This window comes from Crocodylus siamensis, chromosome 8, assembly GCF_052110815.1.
Source record: "Crocodylus siamensis isolate JL-2025a chromosome 8, ASM5211081v1, whole genome shotgun sequence".
NCBI classification, from domain to species: Eukaryota; Metazoa; Chordata; order Crocodylia; family Crocodylidae; genus Crocodylus; species Crocodylus siamensis.
This window is the reverse complement of record NC_143402.1, coordinates 55126698-55152819: the sequence shown is the minus strand read 5'-3', so window position 1 is coordinate 55152819 and position 26122 is coordinate 55126698. Positions and strand designations below refer to the sequence as shown.

The following is a 26122-nucleotide window of genomic DNA, read 5'->3' as shown; positions in this document are numbered from 1 at the left end:
GTCCCTGCAAGCTGATGTTGGTGACCAGGGTGGACGACTGGAGACCCTCTGGGTTAAAATCCATGGGGAACATGGCACAGGGGACACAATGGTGGGAGTCTACTACAGACCTCCCACCCAAAGTCTTGAGCTCGACCAGGAGTTTGCCCAGGAACTGGCTGAGGCTGCATGCTCCAGGACCATGGTTGTCATGGGTGACTTCGATTACCTGGACATCTCGTGGGAGGATCACTCAGCAAAATCCAAGCGGTCGCAAAGCTTCCTCTTGTGCTTGGATGACCTCCACCTGACTCAAGAAGTCTATGGGCCAATGAGAGGTAAAGCGCTGCTTGACCTGGTACTGGCCATGGGGGACGACCTAATCGGCGACCTAGTGATTGATGGGAAGTTGGGTGACAGCGACCATGAGCTGATCACCTTCACCATCCGCCGTAAAGCTGGCAAGTCAGTCAGCAACACAGAAGTCCTTGACTTCAGGAAAGCTGACTTTGACAAGCTCAGGAGGCTTGTCAGTGAGGCCCTCAGGGACCACGACCCCAGGGAGAGGGGAGTCCAGGAAGAGTGGTTGCTCCTCAAGGGAGCGATCCTCAATGCACAAGCTAATTCTATTCCATCTCGGAGGAAAGGCAGCAAGAGGGCACAGCAGTACCCCTGGCTCTCCAGGGACCTAGCAGACCTCCTGAGGCTAGAAAGAAAGGCCTACAAAGGATGGAGGATGGCATTCACCTCCAAGGAGGATTATTCTGCACTGGTCCGGTCCTGCAGGGAGCAAACCAGGAAAGCCAAGGCTGAGACGCAACTCCAACTAGCTTTGAGCATCAAGGACAATAAAAAGTCCTTTTTCAGATATGTGGGGAGCTGGAGGAAAAGCAAGGGCAAATCTGCTGAACCAGATGGGGCAACTGACAACTGATGCCCAGGAAAAAGCCAACCTATTAAATAGGTACTTTGCGTCAGTCTTTCACCAGTCCCATGGGACGCCCATGCCCGCTACGGAACAGGGAGGTTCGGGTGAGGGAGATCCCCTGCCCTCCATCAATGCTGACCTTGTGAAGGAACACCTTGAGAAGCTGGATACCTTCAACTCAGCCGGCCCTGACGATCTACACCCCAGGGTACTCAAGGAGCTGGCAAACATCATAGCCCACCCTTTGACACGGATCTTTGAAAACTCCTGGCGCTCTGGTGTAGCGCCTGAAGACTGGAAGAAGGCCAATGTGGTGCCGATCTTCAAGAAAGGGAGGAAAGTGGATCCAGAAAACTATAGGCCCATCAGGCTGACTTCTATCCCGGGGAAGGTCTTAGAAAAGTTTATTAAAGAGGCCATCCTTAATGCACTGGCGGACACCAACATCCCAAGGGATAGCCAGCATGGGTTTTTTGCAGGTAGGTCTTGCTTGACCAATCTCATTTCCTTCTACGACCAGGTGACCTATCACCTGGACAAGGGAGAAGAGGTTGATGCCATATATCTTGACTTCAAAAAAGCCTTCAATCTGGTATCCCATGATCACCTCTTGGTGAAACTGGCCAATTGTGGCCTTGAGTCCACCACGATCCGCTGGCTGGGGAATTGGCTCTGTGGTCGGACCCAGAGGGTAGTAATTGATGGAAGTCACTCATCGTGGTGTCCTGTGACCAGTGGGGTCCCCCAAGGCTCTGTCCTTGGATCCATATTGTTTAACATCTTCATTAATGATGTGGACACTGGAGTCAGAAGCGGACTGGCCAGGTTCGCCAATGACACCAAACTTTGGGGCAAAGCATTCATACCAGAAGACAGGAGGGTGATCCAGGCTGACCTGGACAGGCTCAGGAAATGGGCAGACGAGAACCTGATGATGTTTAACACCAAAAAATGCAAGGTTCTCCACCTTGGGAGGAAAAACCTGCAGCACCCTTATAGGCTCGGCAGTGCTACACTGGCTAGCAGTATGGAAGAAAGAGACTTGGGGGTCATCACTGACCACAAGATGAACATGAGCCATCACTGTGATGCTGCGGCTAGTAAAGTGACCAAAATGCTGACTTGCATCCATAGATGCTTCTCAAGCAAATCCCGGGACGTCATTCTCCCCTTGTACTCGGCTTTGGTGAGGCCACAGCTGGAGTACTGCGTTCAGTTTTGGGCTCCACAATTCAAAAAGGATGTGGAGAAGCTTGAGAGAGTCCAGAGGAGAGCCACGCGCATGATCAGAGGTCAGGAAAACAGATCTTACGATGACAGGCTGAGAGACATGGGACTCTTTAGCCTGGAAAAGCGCAGGCTCGGGGTGATCTGATGGTCACCTATAAGTTTATCAGGGGTGACCACAAGCATCTGGGGGAACATTTGTTCACCAGATCGCCCCAAGAGATGACAAGGTTGAACTGTCATAAACTACTGAGAGACCATTTGAGGCTGGACATAAGGAAGAATTTCTTTACTGTCTAAGCCCCCAAGGTCTGGAGGTGGTTCAAGCACCCACACTGAATACCTTCAAGAGCGAATTGGATGCTTATCTTGCTGGGATCCTATGACCCCAGCTGACTTCCTGCCCTTCAAGCAGGGGCTGGACTTGATGATCTTCTGAGGTCCCTTCCAGCCCTAATGTCTATGAAATCTATGAAAAAAACCCTGGGACATGGACACAGCCTGACACAACATCTCTGAGGGTTTGAACTTGTCAGCCCCTCTCTCCCATAGTCTACTCCACGGGTAGGCAACTTTTTTGGCTGGAGTCCCAAAAAAAACCACATCTACCTTGGAAGGTGCTGGAGTGCCAACATGCTAGAGCCCGGAGCAGCTGTTTGCAACCTCCTGGCTGCAGCCGGCCCACGGAGCCCAGTCTGCTTGCAGCAGGGCTTGCAGCCTCCCAGCCACCTGCTGAGAGCAGCCTGGGCTCCGTGGCTGGCAGCAGCTGCTTAGAGCTTGGGCTGGCGGTGGTGTGCAGTGGCAGCAGTACTTTGATAGCCATGGCAATGAACATTGCCCCCCCCCCCCGGCAACTGCCAAATCTCCAGACTCCTGGGGAGCCCCCAGGGAACAGCTGACATGGCCCCAAGCACCAGATCGGACTGGTACATGGGTTCAGTTCACAGCGAAACTCAATGCACAGGCTCAGACCTGGCACATGGCCCCAGCCTCAGTGCTTGAGCCTAAAGGAGTTTGAGTTGTGCTAGGCCATAGTTATGCTAAGTTATGGTGCTGAAAAGCAGCATGGAAGAAAGGGGCCTCCTGACCGCTAGATGACCCAGTAAAAAAGAAAAAAATTTAAAATGCACAAATGAGCAAAAAGACACTGAAGGAAGTACAAAAACAGCAGCTACAAAACTCCAGGACAAATGTAAAAAGCAAGACCCTGCTAATGAGATAGAGATAACAAGTGCAGGTGTGTAAACTTCGCAAACAAAACAAGATGAGATGAACAGCTCAAATGAGAGAGGTAAGAGTTGGCATAGGACTGGGGACTGGGGTGCACAAGTATAAATACAAGGATTGGGAGACCTGCCCCTTGTGGAGACCTAGGGGAGCATGAATAATGTACGGTGTCTCAACCTGTCAAGGACAAGCTGCAGTAAGTTGGACTGACTATTAATCAGACCAGCCAATGCACTGTCCAACAACAATAAATCTGCCTGATCTTTCACCACCAAATATGTATCTGAGTTGTGTTTTCTGTGCCACCTTTGGAATCTGGAAGGCAGCATGTTAGCATCAGCCATCTAGAAGACACAGGCCCTGTGTCAGTAGTGACAGCAACAAGATACCACCTAAGAAAACACTCTGCACATCTCAGAACAACATACCCCAGACTCAGCACACTGGATCAGGTCTCAGTTTGTGGCCCAAATCCCAGAAACCCCAGACCTCAGGCACTTACCTATACTCCAGGGTAAGATCCTTTGTGTCCTTTCTGGGGCCTTCCCAAAGCAGGGTGTGTATTATTTTCAGGGATGTTCTATATGCATGAAAATATGGTAATGCAATCATGCTGCAGTCCTGGGTTCTAGGAGAAGCTGAATATTAAAACAGCTCCTTATTTTGGCTGCACCTTGATTCAGGACCCCAGACCTTACCAGGAAGCACTTCCCTGCCAGTGTTGTAGGAGGCCAATGGTTATGTCACTGGGCTTGAGGACTGTTTCAGAAAGTCTATTGCAGTAGTTCTCAACCTTCTTGTCAGACTCCTGGCTCCATCCACAACCTTTCTTAATTTAGCAGCACCCCGTTTTTTTAAAGTAATTTTACTTTTTTTTTTTTTTTTACAATGGAAAGTACTTGAGCAATTCTTCTCTTGCAAAGATCTCGGAGAGACCAGAGCAGGGTACAGTGTTTATGATGCATTGGATTCCTATGAGAAATCTCTGAGATTATCTTCTGAGTCACAGAACTGGGCTAATAGCATGTGATACCCTTAAAAGGATGTAGAAGAAAAAAATGTAGAAGAAAATATCTTACAACACTCCAGGGTGCTGCAGATCCTGGTTGAGAATCATTTTTTTATTGTCATTTCTGCACTGGCTGATCATGCTACATGAGTCCATAGAGGAGAAAAGCTCATTTCTGGGCTGCTACGATTGTTTTTAAAATACATTTTTTCCTGTTTCCTGACACTTTTGCCATCTACTGAATGAGCTTCTATCCTCCCACTGTTGAATAAATGTTATCCTTCCTGACTGTATTTTTCAAGCCTGAACTTGCACATGGATTTTTTTGCCATTGCAAAGAGGAGTTTGCTTTCAGGGCAAACATCTGGAAGGTGCCTGCAACTAATGCAAGTATCCAGTAAGCAATACAGCCTTAGAGTGCGGCCAAAGTCTAGGCTCAGGCTCTGACTCACATTGCATAGTGGGATTACCTCCCATATTTACTTACATACCACATGGACCTTTTTTCACCAGAAATCAACTCTTCAAAATGGATGAGGGGAGGGTCTTATGGGAAGCCGGCTTCTCTTCACTGGAACTGAAGCATGGAGGAATAGCAGCATGGAGATACTGTGCTGTAATGGCTGATGCTTCTTTCCAGGCCAGCAGGGGCGGAGTTCAGTTTTAAACCTCTCACCCGGTCCACTATAACCCCAGGTTCGATCCTGCAGTCCTGCAACTGGGCCAGTCACTCTCCAATTTGTATTTGTATATCATTGACATGTTCTAACTGGTTCTGGCTGCAAACGTGGGCAGCAAGGATGGCCTTTTGCGGCATGCTCAGACAAGGCTGCACATACCCCTTGCCATGTCTCAAAGCAGCTTGAGACCCGGCAAGAGGCACGCTGGGAACAAAAAAACATTCCCCACGCTGCATATTTGTAGTGGAGGCTCAAAATTGGATATCTGGATATCCAAGTATCCAAAAAAAAAAAAAAACCCCAAAGAAAAAAAGCAGGGCAAGGTTTGGTCCAGGGGACTGTGGATGCAGGAGTGGGTAGGGGCTGCTCAGGAAGGATGGGTCCCCCATCTGCTCTTGCATGGCCCACAGCCCCCTCCATCCCCCCCACAGCAGCATCCCATCAGGGCGCTCGGGTCCCTCCTGGCAAAGCCCCCCACAGTGCAAGGCAGTATAGTTTGGCTCCGGCTGCCTGGTACTGCCTGTGCCATATCACGCAGACCTGACCTGGCTTGGTGCAACGCTGTGCATCTTTGGGCAGCTCCAAGCTGCTTGGGTTGTAACTTGGGGCCCTGTGCCGCTCGTGGGGACCACCTGTTGCACTTGGCCAGGTCCTGCATGCACAGGCCCTGCACACCATCAGGCCAGGCTGCTTCTGTGCATGCAGGACCCAGCCTGGTGTGACAGGCAGTCCCCATGAGTGGTGCAAAGCCCAGGTGACAGCCCGAGCAGCCTGGAGCTCCCGAAGGTGCACAACACAATGCTGAGCCGAACCAAGCCAGGTCAGGCCGGCGCAATATGGCACAGGCAGTGCCAGATGCCAGTTGGCCAGGGCAGAGCTGCACTACTGTGGCGGAACTGTGCTAGGAGGCCCCTTGTGCCCCGATGGCCATTGCTGCTGCGAGTGAGCTGTAGGCTGTACAGGGGGGCTGGGGCTCTGGCAGGGGGACATTTGGGCCCTGTGAGGGGGCTCTGGGCCATGTGGGGAGGCATGTGGGCCATGCAGGGGGGCTGTAGCCCCTGCAGAAAGGTTCTGGGCCCTGCAGGGGGTGGGGAGAAGAGCTTTTAGTCCCTCCAGGGGGGGGGTCTGGGCCATGTGAGAGTGCTGTGACCCTGTGTGGGGGGGGGAGTCTGTGAGCTGTGCAGAACTCCTGAGCAGCCTCCCCCCCATACCCCCAGTCCCCTCACAATCCACCCACAAACCCCACACCTCCAAGCTACCCCCACAAACCCCTAACCCCCATACTTGGTCCTGTGGGTCAGGAGTGAGAGGACTGGGGTGGGGGGCAGGCTGTGGGTTGGAAGTGAGGGGCAAGGGCAGGCACAGGGCACTGGCATATCAGTGTTGCTCAGCGCTGCACATCTTGGTGAGCAAAGGGGGTAGGGGCAGCTCTGATTTTTCTATGACAAAAAAGCCAAAAGTAAATGCCAAAGTGTATAGATATTTAGAATCCATTTCATTATGATGATAGAGACACTGGTAGGCTTCCAAATTGCTTTAAACTTGTAAATATATCAATACAACATTGCCCAACTGATCTCTCTCTCTATATAGTGGCATTTTGTTTTAATAGTGAAAGAACACTGTTTTGGGTATTTTAATGAGAGAATTTGAGTTTCTTATCAGAGATTTTGCAATTTTTAAACAGGGAACACCAGGATCTCTGCTGGTAAGACAAGTGGCGGGACCAAGGCAGAGGAGTCTGTCCAGGCCCAGCACTGGGGGCCCAGTTGGAGAACAGATGAGGTAGCTGACTTTTTAGCCATTTGGACAGTTCAAAGCAGGCCACCGCATGGAATACATCTTCCGAGCAATAGCTGCCCAGATGGCAGTGTTGGCACCCCTTCTGGATCTGGCAGGCACACAGCCATGGGGGCCGCAGGTCCAAAGGGGAAGATGCTGTTGGAGGTGGCAGCAGGTCACATCAGGCAGCAGCCCCCACTGCCAGACTGCTGTAGTGGGTAGAGGGTGCAGGGGCCACTCCAGGTCAGAGCTGCTTCAGCAGTCCAGCTGGCACAACGGGTAGTGTCCCCAGCTACCAAGTGGCTGGGCCTCAGAAGCTCTTGAAGACAAGTAGCCCTGAGCCCTTGCCAGGGCAGGTTTTTATACTGCTGGGGCCAGCACAGGTGCTGGCCCCAGGCCCTAGCTTCCCCTGGCTGCAGATCCAGGAGGAGCTGGGCAGGGTTATTTGGCCCCAGGTGGCACAACTTGCCCTACACCAAAGTGCTTGTCCGGGCATATGCACAAAGGCAGAAATCTCTGGCTCAAATTTGTGCTACTCCTATTTGAGCTGCTGCAAGTGCATGTGCCTGCATGTGTGAACACGCCCTTGGTGTGCAACTGACAACCCTGAGCAGCCAAAACCTGCTGTCAATTTGGCAGTGACCATGAAATGCTTAATGCTGTAGCTTTTGTCTGATTCAGCTATTGAGCAGATATAGATAGCAGCTCTCAGCCATGAGTCAGAAAAAATCTTTTCTTCTACATTCTGCTTTCTAAAACACAAAATGCATATGTGTGGTATGCAAGAAATTACAGCCTGCTCTCGGTGAGCAAGCTACCTGCAAACACTTCAGCTTGCAACGGAGCCACCAGGCCTGTCACCTGTACCTGTTCGACTTTTTCTTTAACTCATCAGCCACACCACACTGGAGATCCAACTTGTACTACAAATAGCTACTTGCGTTATTTCCCCCAAGGAGCAGTGGACACTGGACCCCAGCACAGATCAGTGCTGGATCAGGCAGGATTAGAGCCAATGTTTGTGCCCCCAATGTGCGGAGGAAGTGCTAGAAGCAGCATCCAACACAGATGGTTTTTGGGGGTGTTCTCCCTAGGACCGTCAAACGGGCACCACTGATCCTCCACCATGTGACATGGCCACCTGCAAAGTAGCTGGAAAGAACATGTTGAGCCTAGAGGACTTAGAAATATCCTATGTTAAACAGGAAGCTAGTCCCACCACAATCTCTTTGAGCAGGGGGCCTCTCTCATCCTAGAGTAGGTGGGGCTCCCAACTCTGTCCTTCAGCAGTGACCCAAGCTGTAGGGTGATGCAGACTCTCTTGGGAGGGGAGATCCCACAGCTGCCTGGAGGCAGCCTCGTACCTAGACTCCTGGTGGTCCTGGGCAAACTTTTAGAATTGGCTCCTTTTGCCAGAGATTATAATAATAATAAAAATTACCATTTTGGGGCCCCCTTTCTGTCTGGACCCTCGGCAGCTGCCCAGTTTGCCTATGCCTGTATCCAGCCCTGGCTGGAGGTGGTGATAGCAAGGGTTCCCAAACATGCTCAGTTCCAGGCAGCTGTGTTCTGCCAGGGCGAGCTGGGTTTGTTTGGAAGGGGCTGGTGCATGACTCCAAGGGATTCTGGGATCCAAAGATCATTACAGACCTGGGCAAAGCTAGGGAAAACCAATACCCTCCCTCAGTTCAACAGAAGCAGCAGAGTCTCCGTATGCAGTAAGGCTGCGGGGACTACTCAGAACTATGGGACAGGTTAGAGCTGAACTGTGCAGCCACCGGGGCAAGGAGGGGACAGTCTCCCTGATCACAGTACAGGTGCTAGGAGTCAGCGGCAGGCTAGGGGCACGGCCGACAGGAGCTGTACGATCCTGTGTGGGCACAGAACATACTAGATGGGCAGGCATGTGGAAGCAGAGCCAGGAACCTGTCCAGTGCTCAGGACTCCTGCAGTGTTCAGGAAACCAGGACGCCTCACACATTGCTTCGAAATTAAATCACAGAACATGCAGAACTGCCCAGGCCTGCACCACTGAGTTCTCCAACCAAAGGCAACAGCACAGAACCCCTGTAACAGGGCTGCTGGGATTAAGGGTCAGAGTCCCCAGCTGGCCAGTTGTTTAGTCAGCCGACTAGGCTAGGCAAGAGAGCAGGATTTGAGCTCACACTCTGAGGAGGATGGGAGGAGAGTACCTGTGGGCAGTTGCAGAGAGAAGGAGCCTGTGCTCCAGCTGTGGTGCATGGCTCCGGGCACTTGGCACCTGAAGAGCAAAACTGCACCTCGAAAGGACAGTCTGAACAGGGAGGGGAAAAGGGTGGTTTTCCATTCCTGGGCTGGGGAGACTGCTTACCTGCCCTGTGGCCCTAACTCTGTAACTGCACCAGAGGTGCAACACCCACAGCTCTCTGAAATCATCCAAAGACGTGCCAGGAAAGTACACGTATGTGTGTGCATGAGGTTTATGCGATATGTGGGTATATATGCTCACGTTCAGCTATCACAGCCCCCAGTGCTGCTCTGTGAAGGACCCCAGCCCCTTAAATCAGGCTAATGCACATTAAATGCATGTGTAGCTACGCCCTGCATCTCAGATGATCTGGAGCCACAAGCTGGGTTGAGCACTGTCAGGATGATGAGGGCCAGGTCCATGGCTCTGATTGATGGCTTTACTGGTAAAGGTAACCAGTAACCTTTAGCCTCAGGCGTGTAACATAAGTTTAGCTACAGTGAGGGATCTGGGGCTGGTAGCCCAGCATTCACGGACCTCATGGAGCCTGCAGCCCGCTCACCACAGCCATGGGGATAAGACTAGGGTCTGCTTTGAATCTCCTGCCCAGAAGAGAGGCAGGGAAAGCAGGAAGCAAACCCTGTGTTGGGGTGGGGGATCCTCAGGCCTTACTAGGGTGCCTTGGAAGCAGGGGCAGTCTTCTCACTCACTAAGACCCAGAAGAAATCAGACATGGGGCTATCCCCAGCCCTTGACTGACCCCAGCCTCCTCAGTGCACCCTATAGGCCTGCCCTCAGCCATGAAGGAGGAAAGTTATAGGCTGGGGAACTACCTTCTCATAAGCACAGTGACAAAGAGATCTTGGAGTCATTATCAATTCCAAAATGAACAACCACGCCTTGTCATGCATCTGCAGATGGATCACGAGCAGGGCCAAGGAGGTGATCCTCCCCCTTTAAGTGGCATGGGTCACAGCCACAGCTGGAGTACTGTATCCAGTTCTGGGTGCTGCACTTCAGGAGGGATGTAGCCAGCACTGAGAAGGTCCAGAGGACGGCCACCCGCATGATCAGGGGGCAGCAGGGCAGGCCCTACGAGGAGGCTACGGGACCTGAACCTGTTCAGCCTCCACAAGAGAAAGCTGAGAGGGGACCTAGTGGCCATCTATAAGCTTACCAGGGGGGACCAGCAGGGAATGGGGGAGTCCCTGCTCCCTGGGGTACCTCCTGGAGTAACAAGGAATAACAGCCGTAAGTTGTTTGCAAGTAAGTTCAGGCTGGATATTAGAAGGCACTGCTTCAGTCAGGGCGGCTAGGATCTGGAACCAACTTCCAAGGGAAGTGATGCTGGCTCCTACCCTGGGTGTCTTTAAGAGGAGGCTTGATAATTACCTAGCTGGGGTCATATGAGCTCAAACCTACCAGGGGTCATGAGCCCAGTATTCATTCCTACCCAGGGCAAGGGGTCAGACTTGATGATCTACTTGGGTCCCTTCTGATGCTACATTTATGAACCTATGAAAGAAAGCAGGCATTGAAAGGAGCAAAGGAGGGCTGCAAACTAAGGACAAAGCAAGAGAAACAAGCTGAGAAACTGAATCAAACTGATGCATGTCTCTTACTCTGAAGCAACTTCTCTGTTTGTTTGCAGCCCTCATCCACTCCTAGCTCCTGCTTCACATAGAAGCTCAAGCCACTGTTTGAGCTAAGCTGTAGCTTAGACTGCTCCCGCTTCTTCCCCAGACCAGAGGGAGGCACATGGTGCCCTAAGCTTATCTAACCTCTCTTCCACTTGTACGGCTGGTCCAATAGAAGATACTGACAAACAAACCTGGATTTTCACATGCTCCTTGGCTCCAACCCAACTCAAACAAGTCCGCAGCTCCGTGAGGGGTCAGGAGGGCTGCAGCAGTGCTGCGCTGCAGGTGAACACTGCCACCTAACGGAAAGGAGCTGCACTCAAGTCCGTCTCCCTGCCCTAGGCCCCCTGCAGCACAGGCTCCCACGTGCCTGCCAGTGCTGTCCTGGGGTGAGGGTGTTGGGAGGTCACAGACTCTCAAGCTCAAAGCCAGAGGTCCTGTAGTTTAAGTAGCAGCCTCCTTTGCATTTTGACTCAGAAGCTGACAGACTTTCTATGTGATACAGGCTGCAGCCCCACAGTTCGTGGCATTTAGACCATGCACTCCACTGAGTGTAGTGGGCTTGGAATCCAGGCATGTGGCCGTCGCCACCATTAGTTCCCGTGAGCAGTGAAAGATCAAAACCTTGCACTTAGTGACAGCAGCAGGACTACTGCAAGAACCCTGAAAAGAGCATCATTACGACTCCACAGGCTGGAGCCCCCAGCTGGGTCAGACCCATAGAACCCACAGCTGAACTACAGCACCTCTTTCAGAAGGCGCACCCAATCCTGATTTACAGGCTGCACATGAAGAGGAGGATGCCCACATCTCTGGCCAAGGATGGGTGTCTGGCTCACAGTTGAACATCTACAAATCTAAACTTCCCATCTGTGCAGTGTCTCACTTCAGGGTGTGCTGGGAAACCAAAGGGAAAATGTAGGCTGCGAGGACTGGCAGAGCAAACCAGACATGACCTCTCTCAGAGGACAGCACATTTCTTCCAGCATCCAGAAAAGAAGCTTGGTTACCTCACTGGCAGCAGATGCATTTACACACCTCCTCTGATTTGAGCTCCCCTGAAAGCACTGCATTAATATTCAGGCTCTCCAACATGCGAATATGCTGCAGCAGAATTTGCAGCCCACTGGAAAGGGAACGTGAGTGCAAGACCACTCTTCCCCCAAGACAGCCTCTATCTACACAGCCAGGCTTGTGTCTGTCCATATACTCACGCCTAGCTAGTGTGATGCTGAATACTGTGCAGGCCTTGCAGCACAGCCTTACAATTTGCTACAGTCAACTATGAGGTTTAACCAACATGTGGCCAACCTGAGTAGAGACTGCACAAGCCAACTGCTGGCAGGATGTCCATGCAGTAGGCCATTTCCTAGGGTATGGCCATTATGGGTGGGCATGGCTGCTTTAGCTTCTTGATGCAGAGTGACTGGGAGGCTGTTACTCCTCAGATCTTAGGTTCCAGGGATTTCAGGAGAGGGAGAAAATGTGGTAACAGCTGAACTCAACTGCCCACATTTGATCGCTTCCCCTTCCCAGGTAGAACTGGTGTTACCAAGCATACTGTTCTAGCAATCAGAGACAGAAACAGCTTCCCAAAGCATTGGAGAAATGTGAACATCTCCTGCTGTCAGTCTTTGTCAAGAAGTATGCATTCCCATCCCAGCACCACAAGCAGAGCTGGCAGCTTGCAATTCAAATTACAACTGGAGATTGTTTTTTTTCCAGATTGAGAAGTTTATTTAAACTTTAAGACCAAGAACTCTGGGTTTATCCAAAATGGTAGAGGAGCTATATCAGACTTAAAACACTATACCACAAGCATAGATAATAACACTTAACAACAGGTCAGCAGCTCTTATTTGCTGATCTTGGTACTGTTTCATTAATCCTGTGACAGCATTTGGCAATTGGTTTCAGATTGTGAATGAGACTGTTGAGACCTCAATAAAATTTCTTCAAGGACAGAGAAATAGGTTTGACTGGAGGTGCAATGTTTTCCCTCAAAGCTGCCTCCACATGGGTGCCCTATGGGAAAAGTGACCTGATTTCTAGTTGTAACCAAGTTGGTGCTTAACAACAAAAAACTAGACCCTAATTCTCATGCAGTACTGGAGCCTGGATGAATGAAGCCAACAGATCCTGTGACAAAAAAGTCTCCCCTTTGTAAGGAGCATTTCAACAAGTAAATATTCCCTGAAGGAATTTGAGATGCCTGAGGTGCTTAGGTTGGAAACAGATCAGTTAAGTCTCTGTCGCACAAGAAAACACACAGCTTGACTGCTGCCCTTAAAAACCAAACAGCTGTCAGGATCTAATGACATTTTTATTTTGCAAACCCTGCTCTTCATTCTAAAAATCAAAAAAGGTGATGCCTCTCAAGTTTCTTGGGGAATGTACAGCTTCCTGCAGTCTTCAACCTAAAAAAAAAAGTTATGTAGAAAGCAGAACTAAGCAAGTCTACAGAACAAGACAGTTAAGCACAAGGCTGTTCCCATCACAGAACAGCTGGGTCCCTCCCCTTAAACAGAAACAAAACCAGCCACACTTCTGGCAATGCACATTCAGGGACTGCATTCAAATAAGATGGGGGGGGTGGGATGGGGAGGGGAAATTAAAAACCAGAGATTATACATTTGTGCAGGACAAGTCACCTCCACACACACATCCATACGGCTACTCCTGCTGTGGCTCCTCCTCTTCAGGCAGCGCCTCCACCTCAGCCTCAGCGCTGCTGGCCACTGCTGCCTCACTTGGTTGCTCCTTCTCCTCCTCCACCTCCTCAGCTTGTTGAACCTCAGCATCACCTCCAAAGGAAATCACTGGCTCCTCTACGCTTTCTTGAGACTGAGATGGTTCTTCTGAAGCTGCTTCTACTGCTTCTGCTCCTTCTGATCCCTCCAGTGCCACCACCCCATCCCCTGCTGCTACATCTGCTCCAGCTGCTGTTCCTGCTTCGGCTTCCTCTTGTGGAAGCTGCTCCATCTCTTCTCCCTCATTTTTAGGCAATTCCTCATTTCCAGACGTCTCCTCAGAAACCTTTTCTGTTTCTTCCCCTTCTGCACTAGTCGCTTCAGTGGCTTCTGTGGCTTGTGCTGCATCCCCAGTGCCTTCCTCCTTTGCCTGGGCAGCCTCTACAGTAGCACTTTCATTAGCCCCTTCACCACCACCACCATCGCCTCCTCCTTCCAAAGCTTCTGCTTCATCAACATCTTGGTCAGCAATTTCATCTGTGAATGGATCTTCACCCTGGTAAAGAGAAGGGAAGAACAAGGTGTTACACACCTGCAGGCAGTTAAAAACTCCTCCTATAGGGAACCTCAGACATGAAATTCAGAGGTTTGCAACTGAGGTTGATTGGAAATGGAAGATCCTCAACTTCAGGACAGAGCAGTGAAAATCCATCAGATCAAGCCCCCAAACTCCTACAGAAATAGTGCGCTCTACAATGTTACATGGAAAGCCCCCTAAGGAAAGTGCTTGTTGAGGCCCCAAGTCCTGCTGGGAAAACCTGTCCTGCAGGAATGGAATGACTTGGCCTGCAATCTGTCCAGCGAGCGGTGACCCAGGTGAAGCCCTACTTAGAACTGTGTGCGCTGCAATGCCTAGCCAAACCAGGGAGGCTGTAGTCTCAACTGAGAGGAACTCATCTTGCAAAAAGCAATTACAAGTGCCTGTCCAACCCCACTTGAGCACACAGCCCAAAAGGCAGAGGACTCTTTCCCGGGAGAGGTCCAGGTCCAGCTGGAAGTTTTCAGTGTCCCTGCTCTGGGAACCAAGAAATCCAGGTGATTTTCTGGTCTCACTAACAGTATCTCAGCTATACACAGCCATAGTAGTCTCAGTGAGGAGCTCTTACTTTAACTTTCCTGCACTAAGTGAGACTAATTTGGTTTATGCCCTAGACCAAGGATGGCCTTGCTGGCCTTAGGCTGAGATCAGTGCTCACCTCTGTCTGCTCCTGCTTGGGCAGCACCCCTATTTTATTATTTGGCTTTGGTTGGGTTTCAGAGTTATCTGAGGGTGATTATCGTGCAGCCAGGGGATGGACCACTTTAGCATCGGCCCTGCCGGATATTGCGGCCATGGTTTGTTCTGGATTATAGCATGTTGACTCCTAAACTCCCTTTCCCTTTCTCACCGGTCACCTTGGTGTGCAGATAGCCTGCAAAAGATGAAATGTGAAGGGGGGAGGGTAGCATGCCAGTGGCAGAAACCTTGCCCAGAATCTGATCGAGCACAACTAAGTTTCTGAACTCTCATGCCAAGGCTGCAATGGAGGCCAGGAGAGCACATTCTCTGGCTCCACCACAGCAACTGAAGTCCTAACGAGTGGAACCATGCTGGGTAGCGGATGGCCTAGCAGACCCAGGCTGTCTCCGCTTAGCAATAGCTAAATGTGTCTCGTGAGTTTTCTGCTCCAGGGACCAGGTCGATCAGATTCAGACCAGATTGGCTGCCCCCACATGAGCAGATCCATGCAAGTGGAGGACAAACATAATGTTTTCTTCCCTGGCTGAATTTCAGCCAGTCTTAGTGAGGGATCTTAGAGGTGTTGGGGGAACTTCAGGCTACACCCTGCGATCTGGACCCACGTCCATTATCGCTGGTAAAATCTACAGGGGGACATGGAATCCACTATTGGTGGAGACTGTCATGGCCTCCCTCTGGAAGGGCAAGGTGCCAGCATCCCTCAAAGGAGGAATCATTAGGCCCATGTTCAAGAAAATCTCTCTTGATGCTGACAGTCTTGTCAATTATCACCCTGTCTCCAGCCTTCCTGTCTTGGGGAAGGTTGCCGAGAAGGTTTTGGTGAGGCAGCTCTGGCATTACCTGGAATCCTCAGATTTCCTCCACCCCTTTCAGTCTGGTTTTGCACCTGGGTATGGTACGGAGACCGTGCTGGGATGGGTCGAAGATCTCCTCCTGCCGGTGGACAAAGGTCAGGTGCCCATGCCGAATCATTTAGATCTGCCGGCAGCCTCTGATACAGTTGGCCATGAGGTGGCGTTGACGTGCCTGCGGACCCTGGCAGGGGTAGACGGAGTTGCACTTGAGTGGTTCCGTTCTTTCCTCTGAGAGATCCCAGAGGGTAGCACTGGGCAAATTGCTCATCTGCCCCGAGGGCTCTCTCGGGTGGGGTACCGCAGGGTTTGTCACCCTCGTGTTCAACGTGTATGAGAGGCCGCATGGGGAGGCAGCCTCCCTTTTGGGGCTGCAGTGCCATCATGTGCTGATAACTCTCAGCTCAAAGTCTCTTTCACTGGACCCAGAGGGTGGAGTCTCAGTTTTGCTAGTGTCTAGCAGAGACTGGGGCTTGGATGAGAGCTTGCTGGCAGAGGCTCAATCCAGATAAGACCAAAGTGATGCCGGTGGGACAGGGGAAACATCTGCTCCCCCATGTGAGGGGGTTTGCTTGCCCTGTCAGCCAAGTGCGCAATCAGGGGTCCTGCCGGATCCTTGGCTGCTCCTGGACTCCCAAGGAGCAGCAGTAGCCAAAATGCTTCTCTTCCTCTTCACCTGGCAAGGAGGTTGCAACCTTTCCTTTCAGATGGACCTCGACAGTTACCCACGCCCATGTCACCTCCAGATTGCATTACTGCAATGAGCTCTACATAGACATACCCTCGAAGGCCACTTGGAAACATGTGGGCAGGAGATGACTGCCCACTTACTCAGCAGCACTTCTGCATGGAACATACCGTACCCACACTCTGAAGACTACGCTGACTTCCAGCTTCTTTTGAAGTGCAATTCAAAGTACTTGTTTTGGTCTACAGGGCCCTACCTGTATGGGCCCCGACACTCCACCTGCTCCATCCCGACAGGGAAGACTGGCTGGGGTCCCAGCTCGGGTTGAGGGAAGAGGAGAGGGGTAGAGGGAGCATCTTTCCACTCTGGAACTGGAGTCCCCTGTTGGTGTGCTGACCTGCTGGGAAAGCTGCATAGCCTACCTGTTTGCACAGGGTCAAAAGCATCCCTATGCTGGGGGTCAGCAGTGCCTAGACCCCATGGGATTGAATTGCCTCCTAGGCCTCATGTATGCCCTTTGCATTGGGGTGAGCTTCACCCACGGGCCATTGCTTGAGGGGTGGATATGGGCACTGGAGTTCCTTCTGCCAGTTTGTCCCTTCCGGTATGATCGGTTTGGAAAGTTCATAACTGATTTAGGTGTGCCTGGGGCTGCAAGTTAAAACAATACAGAGAGAGATAAACTGCCTAAAAAGAGAATAAAGGATCCAGACCCGACTCAGCCTTCACGGAAGAAAGTGAAGCAGCATCTATGCTTCTGCCCAATGTACGAAGAAGTGTTTTGTGATCAACGTGCAGCACACACAGTGATACTCAGCTCGGTGCTCTGTACCAGGCCAATGTCCGGGACCAAGTCGAAGTCTGTCCCCACTGCTCCAGGGATGCCAGGACTAGCTGGGGGCCTGCCCGCTCACTCACCTTGAGATACTTCTCCAGCATTTTTACAATGTGCTTGTTATTTAGGACACTCTTGGCAACATGGAGACTAGTTTTCTTGAACTGCTCAGCTGCCATCTAAAAAAAGGAACCATACTGAGGTTACTGTGCTGATCAAGCTGTTAAATAAGCACATGAGGCCCATCACAAGATACAAGCATCTTCCTTGTTTAAACACACCTTCAGAACTCACTCCCAGATTCAAGCTCTATTATGTGTTGACAGTTACGCTAAGGGGAAGGATGTTTAGGTCCTAGCACAAGGGAATACCCCATGTTCACCTCTGACAACGCAAGCCTGGGAAGAAACTCTATCTGGACACTTAGCTGGCCTGGGTGCCAAATGCATGAGTGGCGGGAGAAGAGAGCTCATGGAGTGACCCAGAGAAAAGCATCAGGCTTGCATGTCTCTTGCATCCCAAGGACACTTCCTTTCAGGGAGGAAGACAGTAGAACAGCTTTTGCTGGGCTGCCAACCATTACAGCTAACCCCCAGGAGGCTTCAGGACACTTCCACCCTCCACTTTCAGTTCTGCTTGAACCTAGGTCCTACCCTCAATCTGTACATGCATTGAGAAGCAACACATCTCAGAGCCCAACTACCCAACACAGAACCTCATGTTTAGGGAGGTTATCTACAAGCCCCAGAAACACCCAGTGCTAAAACCAGAGACAAGTAAGGACTTGGAAAACTAAACATGGAACACTGTGCAGGGAGGATTTTAACTCTGAAAAGGGCACCACTACCCAATGGTGAGAACCCCAGCAGGTGGGCTAGCACCAGGTGACCATGTATACTGTGCCTAGCAGCAGCAGCAGCAGAGCCATGGAGAACAGGAAGTAACATGAAACAGACAGAAGAAGCTTCCACGGTATTTTGGTTTCAGAAGCTCAGTCTACCTTAGCAGATGTAAGCAGCAGCACCTGGGTGCCCAAGAGCTGCACTCAATACACAAAGGAGAAAAGGACTGCAGAGTCCTCATATAGCGTTCCTTTGCACTAGGGCTGAGGACTGTTACAAGGCCCACTCTCTCTCAACTCCACTTGAGCGAACACTTACCCAGGATGACGGCTTGCATTGGAATTCACTGTACCTGCTAAATGCTTCATTAAGAAAAGCTTTGAAAATCTTTTTGAAGATTTTTGAAGCTTTTCTTAAGCAAAAGCTCTAAAAGATACTGCAGGTTCAGACAAGAAGTTTTATGCCCGGGCTCTGCAATGTTTTTGGGCAGAGTGCCAAGAACACCTGGAACCTCAACTTCATGCCAGGGTCAGACAGCAGAGAAGCCATAAGGGACTGAATCCTTGTTGGAGCAGCATAGTCCCAGCCCTTCCTTGCTGTCTGCCTCACTGTGCACAGACTCACCATAAAGCTGCTCATAGCAGGCGGCAGGGAAGCTGCAAGCAGTTGCACTGGGGTCCATGGAGCCCTGGCCAAGTTTGCTGCTGATGGCAGACGCATGTGCACCTCAAAGTGGGCAGCAGGGAAGGGGCCAGGGCTGCACTACCACAACAAGGATCAGGCCCCTTGCAGCTTCCCAGCTGTCCACCCTGAGGCATGTGCCAAGCAAAATGCCTTCACATGCCAGTTGTGGCATAATTGCTGAGAGTTGCCATCCCTGGTTTATGCCATATTCCAGAGCAGTCCAAATCCAGTGGAACAGGAAGGCAGAGCCCCAGAACCCCGCCACAGACAGTTTCTTCAAGGTTTGATAACTTACATTATTACAGGCAACCAAAGTCTAAAATGTCTCTTCTGGCCTGACACTCCCAGAATCCATCCAACCCCTTCCCTCCCCCCTCTGGTTTGAAGTGTCATTCCTGATCCCCAAAAGACCTCCCTTGAGGGATTCAGTTCCCACATTTTACAGTGAGCACAGGAGTGTGACAGCCAGTCCTTGCAGTCATTAGCATGCTGTGGGATTAACAGGGCACAACAATCCTCCATCTTGTTTTCAACTGTTCCTGTTCACCTCACACCACACAAGGACTTCAGCTGCTAACAGACCTTCCCTGCATGAGAACGAAACTCATACTCTCAGTTCCATGATCCTTCCACAGCCCTGGGGAACCACTGCTTCAGAGCCACAGAAGAAAATGGAGGATGAGAAGGGCTGCTCCCAATGGCTGGAAGCAAGTGGGTCATTCCTCCAGGCAAGTGCTTGAAGTGGCAAGAAATCGTCAGTTCTAGACAAGTGCTCCTTACTAGAATCTTCAGCCTTAAAAATTAAATCCCTTTCTAACACTTAGAATGAAGATGAAGCACATATTTCCTTACCCTGCGGTTCCTGTTATGGTCAGCAGACCTCAGGTGTCTCTGGAGAAGATGGTTCTGTGCAGGAATCAGCATGTCACAGGCCATACAGTGAGCTGCCTCAATCTTCTTGAAGAAGTGTTCCTGGCCAATACCTGAAATGATGCCAACATGTCAGCCAGTGATCAAAGCCACTGCTTGTTAGCTAGAAAAATGTTCTGCTATGTAACAGGCTGGAGTCATGCTCCCTCCACCCCGACACTGTGAAGCTCTCCCAAGAATTCCTCCCACTCTATGCGACGTTCCTCCCCCTCTGTGTGACGCTGGTCAGGCCACAGCTGGAGTACCGCATCCAGTTCCGGGAGCTGCACTTCAGGAGCAACGTGGCCAGCACCGAGAGGGTCCAGAGGAGGTCACTCGCATGAATTGGGGACACTAGGGCAGACCATATGAGGAGAGGCTAAGGGACCTGAACCTATTCAGCCTTCACAAGAGAAGCCTGAAAGGGGACCTGGTGGCTGTCTATAAACTTACCAGGGGGGACCAGCAGGAAATGGGAGAGACCCTGTTCACCCGAGCACCTTCCGAAGTAACAAGGAATAACAGTCATAAGCTGTTTAAGAGTAGGTTCAGGCTGGACATTAGAAGGCACTACTTCACAGTCAGGGCAGCTAGGATCTGAAACCAACTTCCAAGGGAAGTGCTGCTGGCTCCTACCTTGGCGGTCTTCAAGAGGAGGCTGGATAGTTACCTAGTTGGGGTCATATGAACCCAGTATTCTCTCCTGCCCAGGGCAGGGGGTCAGACTTGAAGAACTACTTGGGTCTCTTCCGACCCTACATCTGTGAATTCAACCCCTGCATCTTTTAGCATTCCCCAGTCTCCAGACATACAGGGACCTACAACTTACCTTTGAAAGGGTCTGGTTTCTGTTTTGTGCCCTCCTTCTCAGTCAGCTCTTGACGGCGCTTCTCAATTTTCTTATTCCTGTTCACAATATACTCCTGAGAGGAAGAGATGGGAAAAGAGAATGAAGCTCACCTTCCTTTACATTGGTATCAGCAAGCAACCCAATCTCCTGCCCAGCATTCAAATGGGAAATGAGATCTCCAAAGAAAATGTGCAAGGAGAAGGAAGGACTACTACTGGGTAGCTAGAAGAGAAGATAAGCATGTTACTTTCATGCCCACACCCTGAAGAACCCCAAAATCAATTTGCCAGAACCAGACTGCAAGTGAAAGCACACTAAAGAACTTGACAGCTGCCATATCAACTGCCTCTTTAGAAACCTCCAGGTGAACAGTGCTCCATGAAGTTGCCAACAAACAGTCATGGAGTCATCCAGGACAGGATGCAGCTTTGGTAGAATGAATACCTAAAGCACATCACAAGAGCTGAGGAGAGAGGTGGTCGTTCTCCGTGGTTCACTTGCTCTGCTAAGCCAGCCAATCAGAGGGCTACTCATGCAAGAGAGACAGGTATGTAACATGCATATATGCTTTATGAGGAATCAGAGAAACAACACCACATCTCACAAACCAGCACTACCACATGCAGATGTGAATGGGATACAAAGTATGTCTCTAATCCTTTTACACCTGCTGGCTCCATGCCTTCTTCCCCCCTTCCACCCAAACATGACAGAGAAGGTAACATAATCCCGTAATTATTCCATGTCCCCTCCCATAACCTCTGAATACGACGAAACAAGGGCTTCAGAAAGGCTGGCAGATCACATACCTGAAGAAATTCCACTGTTTTATCAGGGAGTTTGGTGCCAATGTATCGCAAGGTCTCTTTGTGAAACTTGCTCTGCAAGTGTTTCTGGATCTCATCTTCTTCAAAGCTGCGAAACTTACACACAGAGCAGGCAAACTGGATTCTAAAAGAGATCAACGGATCACAAGTTAGCAGCAGTATAAGACTCTCCTAAAGATTACTAGTTGCAGCATGTGGATAGAATTCCAATTTGGGGAATTTTTTCCGTCCAAGTGACATAATACACTGTTCTCAGTTCCTAGTTGTACAACTACTTAATAATAAGCACGTGTATTTTATGGATCAAATGTCGAAGCTATTATTTGAAATAGAAGAGGTGAATTCTCTCAGAAAACACTCATGAATTAGTCTGTATGAGTTGCTCAGATAATACAATATTTATGTAAATTTGTCAGTCATTTCTTCTTTAGAACACTGAAGCTTTTGAATGGAAAATCCTTCAAAGTAGCATAGGACTATAACGAATTACTTCCCTAACAGTCTGTTAGATCAGTGGTTCTCAATCTTTTTTGCACCAGGACCCATTTGTAAACAAACAGTGACCAGTCCCAACCCAGTGCCCCGCACTCCTGATCTGCTGCCCCCGCCCCCCATGTGTGGAGCAGGAGTGGCCATGGGGGAGCCCTCTCAAGCAGCCCCCTGCAGACTGGAACTCTGCCAGCCTGCAAGGGAAAAGCCATGGTTTCCCACTTTCTTCTCCTTTAAAGGAGAATCCTTTTCTGAAGTCTGTTCGCGACTCTTTCATATATTCTTGTGACCCACTTTTAGAGGATGTCTATCTTCCCCTCTCCTTACATGGATTTACAAAACACCAAGGGCAGAGAGCTGTGCTGAATCAGAATACCGAGCATGCTACGCTGATTTCCAAACTTACGTTTAACCCTGGGCAGAACACAAGCAGGAGAGTTCAGCTCTCCCAACAAAGAGAAACCTGCCAGCTAGGCAAGGTGATGCTACCTGCAGATACCTTGGATACTTCAGCCAAACAGGCAGGGCAGGGATAGACCAATTATTGTTCCCTGTGTATTCTCTCACCTATCCATAGCACGATCGCGCATTCTATCCCTTCTTCTCTGTTTTTCCCTCCTCTTTTTCACCTCTTCATCTTCCTCTTCACCACCATCGCCAGATGCTACAGAGAAAGATTTAAAATAGATTTGTAACAGCTCAGGCTGATGTCTAGTTGGAAGAAATGCATGCACTCCACCTTCCCACTCTGATACCAGGGGTCTCTGGCCACTCCTCAGACTTGTTTTTTCAGAGTTTCTCTACCAAGAGGTGTAAAGCAGCATTTCTTGCCTTGTTTCTCAGTTCTTCATGAGCACCCAGGTGATACAGGCTCTGGCCCCTAGCTCTTGGAGCCCAAATGCCTAGCAGAGAAGTTATCTCCAGCATGGCACACCTACTCTGTCTGCAGTACAAACAACCAGAAGCAGAACTCAGCTCTCTTCAGGGTATCCAAAAAGGCACCAATCCCCTTGAGGTAGCTGCGCTGCACTGACACACCTGTACTGGATTCCCCTGCAGAGCTACCATGCCCCATAAGCAGCAGTTTCCTTGGGTGGCCGAGCAGCATGGATGAGCACTCCGATTCATGGCTTCAATCCAAGCAGTGCTGTGCAAGGACACCAAGTATCCTGCCCTTGCCTTTTTCCTTCTTGCTTTTCACGTTTGTGACTAGATAAAGCCTTGGCTGGGATGATATAATTGGGGATGGTCCTGCTTTGAGCAGGGGGTTGGACTAGGTGACCTCCTGAGGTCCCTTCCAACCATAACTTTCTACAATTTGTGGAAAAGCAGGTGGGGGAGTTTGAAAGCACCCTGGATGCCATTCCAAGAGGTGGCTCACAGAGCAACACTATTGCTTTCTGGTCTCTCAGAGGAGTTTCTGAAGCCAATGGAGTACTGGTTCTCCAATATGCTTGAGGAAGCAATATTGGGAGTCTTAACAAGCTTGTTGAGAGGGAAAACAGCAGGGCAATCAACTAGTCATCCAAGATACTTATATAAGTAATTCAAAAAGCATGAGGCAGAAGCATAAAATATTGGCAAGCATGGTATGATCACAGAAGTATGATGTAATTGGGTAACAGATATGGTGCAATAGTTCACATGACTAGAGTACTGTTGTTGATGGGTGCAATATGTTCAGGAAGGATAGGCAGGGGAGAAAGAAAGGTAGCTGCTTTATTTGCGAGATGTATACTTGTTCCAAGGTGTGGTATGAAGCAGGAGGCAGACCTGGTGAAGGTATCTGAGTCAAGGGGAGAACAGCAAAAGTAATGTCATGGTGGGCATCAATCTGAGATCACCAAACTAGGGGGAGGTGGTGGGCAAGCCCCCCACTCACCCAAACAACAAGCTGAAATATCTAAAATCAGAGAACATAGTGTTGATGGGGGGGACCTTCATTCCAATGATATCTATTGGGAAGATAACACAGCAGTGCATAGGCAGTCCAGCAATTTCTGGAATGCTGGCAACAATTCTTCTCAATTTGCTGCTTGTGAACAGAGAGGAGAACTGGGCCAAGTAGTAGTTAACTAACCTCATGACAACCATACCACTTGCCAGAAATTCTTCTACATGCATTTGCAAGAGGTGGGATTTTAGAAACACCTAACATTGATTTCAGTCAGAGCAGTTAAGCCAATGGTCTAACTCCCATTTGGTAAAGCCAGAACTAAGCCATTCTGAAAGCCTTGCCCATGAAGGTACAGCATGTATATCCCACTCCCAACCTATTTCTGCAAACAGCACTATTCCAACAGGCTTCCGAAGCATGCTGAAAGCATGATTTTTGCTGCACCATGCCTCAAGCAGCAGCATGGCACCTTTGCAGAGCACGAAACAGTTGTCCAGTTGCTAGGGCCTGTTCACAATTTGTCTCAAGGAACAAGTCAGAATTTAAATCAGCCTTCAATTGAAAAACTGACCACTAGAGCATTCCTGACAAAGTAAGTAGGCCAGTTGGGTGCATTCAGCCCACGGGAATTCCGTCTGTGAGACGGAGAAGTCACCCTACCTTTCTTCTTCATATCTCCACCACAACCCTCATTCTCCTGCAAAAGAGAACAGAAAAGCCATCAACATCTTGTACCACGTAGCTGCTCCAGCCCAGCTGTACCTGCACTAGCCTGAGTGAATCAGCACAATACAAGCTATTAGGTTTTTGGGGGAATAGCTTGTATTTAAACAACATTTATACATGGTTTTGCTAAAAATATTTAGAACAGAGATATAGACCTTCAGAATCTTAGCATTACATATATAGTACCTTTCACTGCCAAAATTCAAACATGTTGCAGCACATTTAAGAGCATGCTGCTTCAGTTTGCAAGGCAAAAAATTGGTGATGACCCACACCAAACAACAACTGACCAGAGGCTGTTAAAGTGTGAACTTCTTCATGAAGGGATGTGACCCCAAGAAGGCACTAGCAGAGCCAAGGACAGAAACTGGGAGCTTATTTTGTTGGCCATTAGTGGTTGGCTGCACTCCCTCTGTGCAGCAAAAACAACAGTGGAGCAATAGCACTGTGCTGGCCTTGGTAATAGAATGCATAACTAGGAATCTACCCTATTTGTGATTTTTGTGGAAACTGAGGAAAAAAAGCAGTTTCTGTGAACCCCAAGAAAATTGCAATCCCTGCAATTTTGGCATGAAATCACCTGGGGGGAGGGGGAAAACCTTGAAAATAAAGTTGGTTCCCCAGTGGGAGCCAGTGGTCCTCAGAGTCACTGTAGCTCAGCCTCGCAGCCCACAGCGCACCAGTCCACAGCATGAAGGGGAGCAGCAATGATGTCCCCATATCTTGTTGCTGATTGGCCAAGGGCTGCCTGTCATGCAGCCCTACCCCCTTCTGCCAATCAGTGATGAGGGGCACAGCTGCCAGGGCCCTTCAGCCAATCTGTGGTGGGAAGATCACCGCAAAACAGCACGGAAATGGATTTTTCCCTTGCTTTAGCCTGAATTAAGTAGATCCCTATGCATAAACTAGGGACCTACCAAAATCATGGTGGAAGTTCACAGCACAACAGCAGCTTTAATCTTGCTCTTTTCAGCATGTGCCCCCTCCCCAAAAAGAGGCTAAGAGGCAAAAACCATGGCATTAATTGCTTCTCAGCAACTCAGTGCGTGTGTGGGTGAAGGGTATGCGAAAAAGGAAAAATTAAAACTGCTGCTGCCCTGTAACTGTCCACTTCAGTTCAGGCAGGTCCCTATGCATAACACCCCAAGGAGAAAGATGATCTCTGGCACTCCTACTACAGTCAACAGAAATTCTTGGGGGCCCAGAATTTTTGCAAAAGAAGTAGGTGACTAACTATGGCTGGAGAAGTTTAGAGATTTGTATTGGGACTAGCGACAATACGAGCTGTAGTTGTATTAGCTGTACTGGCACTAGCAAGAAAACTTTCGTATCATCTTTACCCCCAGGTAGGACTGACAGAATAAAGGCAGATAGGAAGAGAGTCAAGGAGACACTCACAAAGAAATTCACATTTGTTCCACAACACAAAGGCTTTGGAAAAAAGTTACTTACACCTTTGTCACCTTCATCTCCAGATTTCTCCTCTCCTTCACCATCATCTGCTGTACACAAGAGAGATCATTTAACCGGTGTGGGGAAAAAATTCCTTTCCCCCCCACCTATTAACATATGTTACTGAGTAATAATATAAGTCTACTGTCTAGCACTAAATAATCACTTGCATGGAATTCTATCTGGCAGTTTCTGCTACAAACTGTTCATTCCTCAATGATGGATTTAGGGCACTTGTGATGAAACCCCAGAACACTGCTGTAAAACCTGCATACCAGAAGAAACTTTCTAGCAATATCACAGTAACAGGCAACACACTCACCTTAAATGAAAGAGTGTGTCAGGTTTAAAAATCTAACCACCAATATCTATAGTGCCAGTCT

At 49.7% G+C, this 26122-nt stretch overlaps 1 protein-coding gene across 7 annotated transcripts in view; it reads right to left on the bottom strand.

Moving 5' to 3' along the window:
• Window positions 1-12407: 12407 nt before the first annotated feature.
• The window catches only part of AKAP8 (A-kinase anchoring protein 8), a 26309-nt gene continuing 12594 nt past the window's right edge, over window positions 12408-26122 (bottom strand). For 3 of the 7 annotated variants that reach the window (XM_090059053.1, XM_090059056.1, XM_090059057.1), the window contains 7 exons: window positions 25742-25789; window positions 22232-22328; window positions 21158-21299; window positions 20328-20421; window positions 19442-19572; window positions 17147-17242; window positions 12408-13945 (listed from right to left, as the gene is read on the bottom strand). In XM_090059053.1, the coding sequence (XP_089915179.1) occupies window positions 13373-13945; window positions 17147-17242; window positions 19442-19572; window positions 20328-20421; window positions 21158-21299; window positions 22232-22328; window positions 25742-25789 (1181 nt within the window). In that variant the 3' untranslated portion in view covers window positions 12408-13372. Of the gene's footprint in view, window positions 13946-14645; window positions 14862-15529; window positions 15725-17146; window positions 17243-19441; window positions 19573-20327; window positions 20422-21157; window positions 21300-22231; window positions 22329-25741; window positions 25790-26122 lie in introns of all 7 variants that reach the window. The other 4 variants (XR_016443725.1, XM_090059054.1, XR_016443726.1 and 1 more) reach the window with 4 other exon arrangements.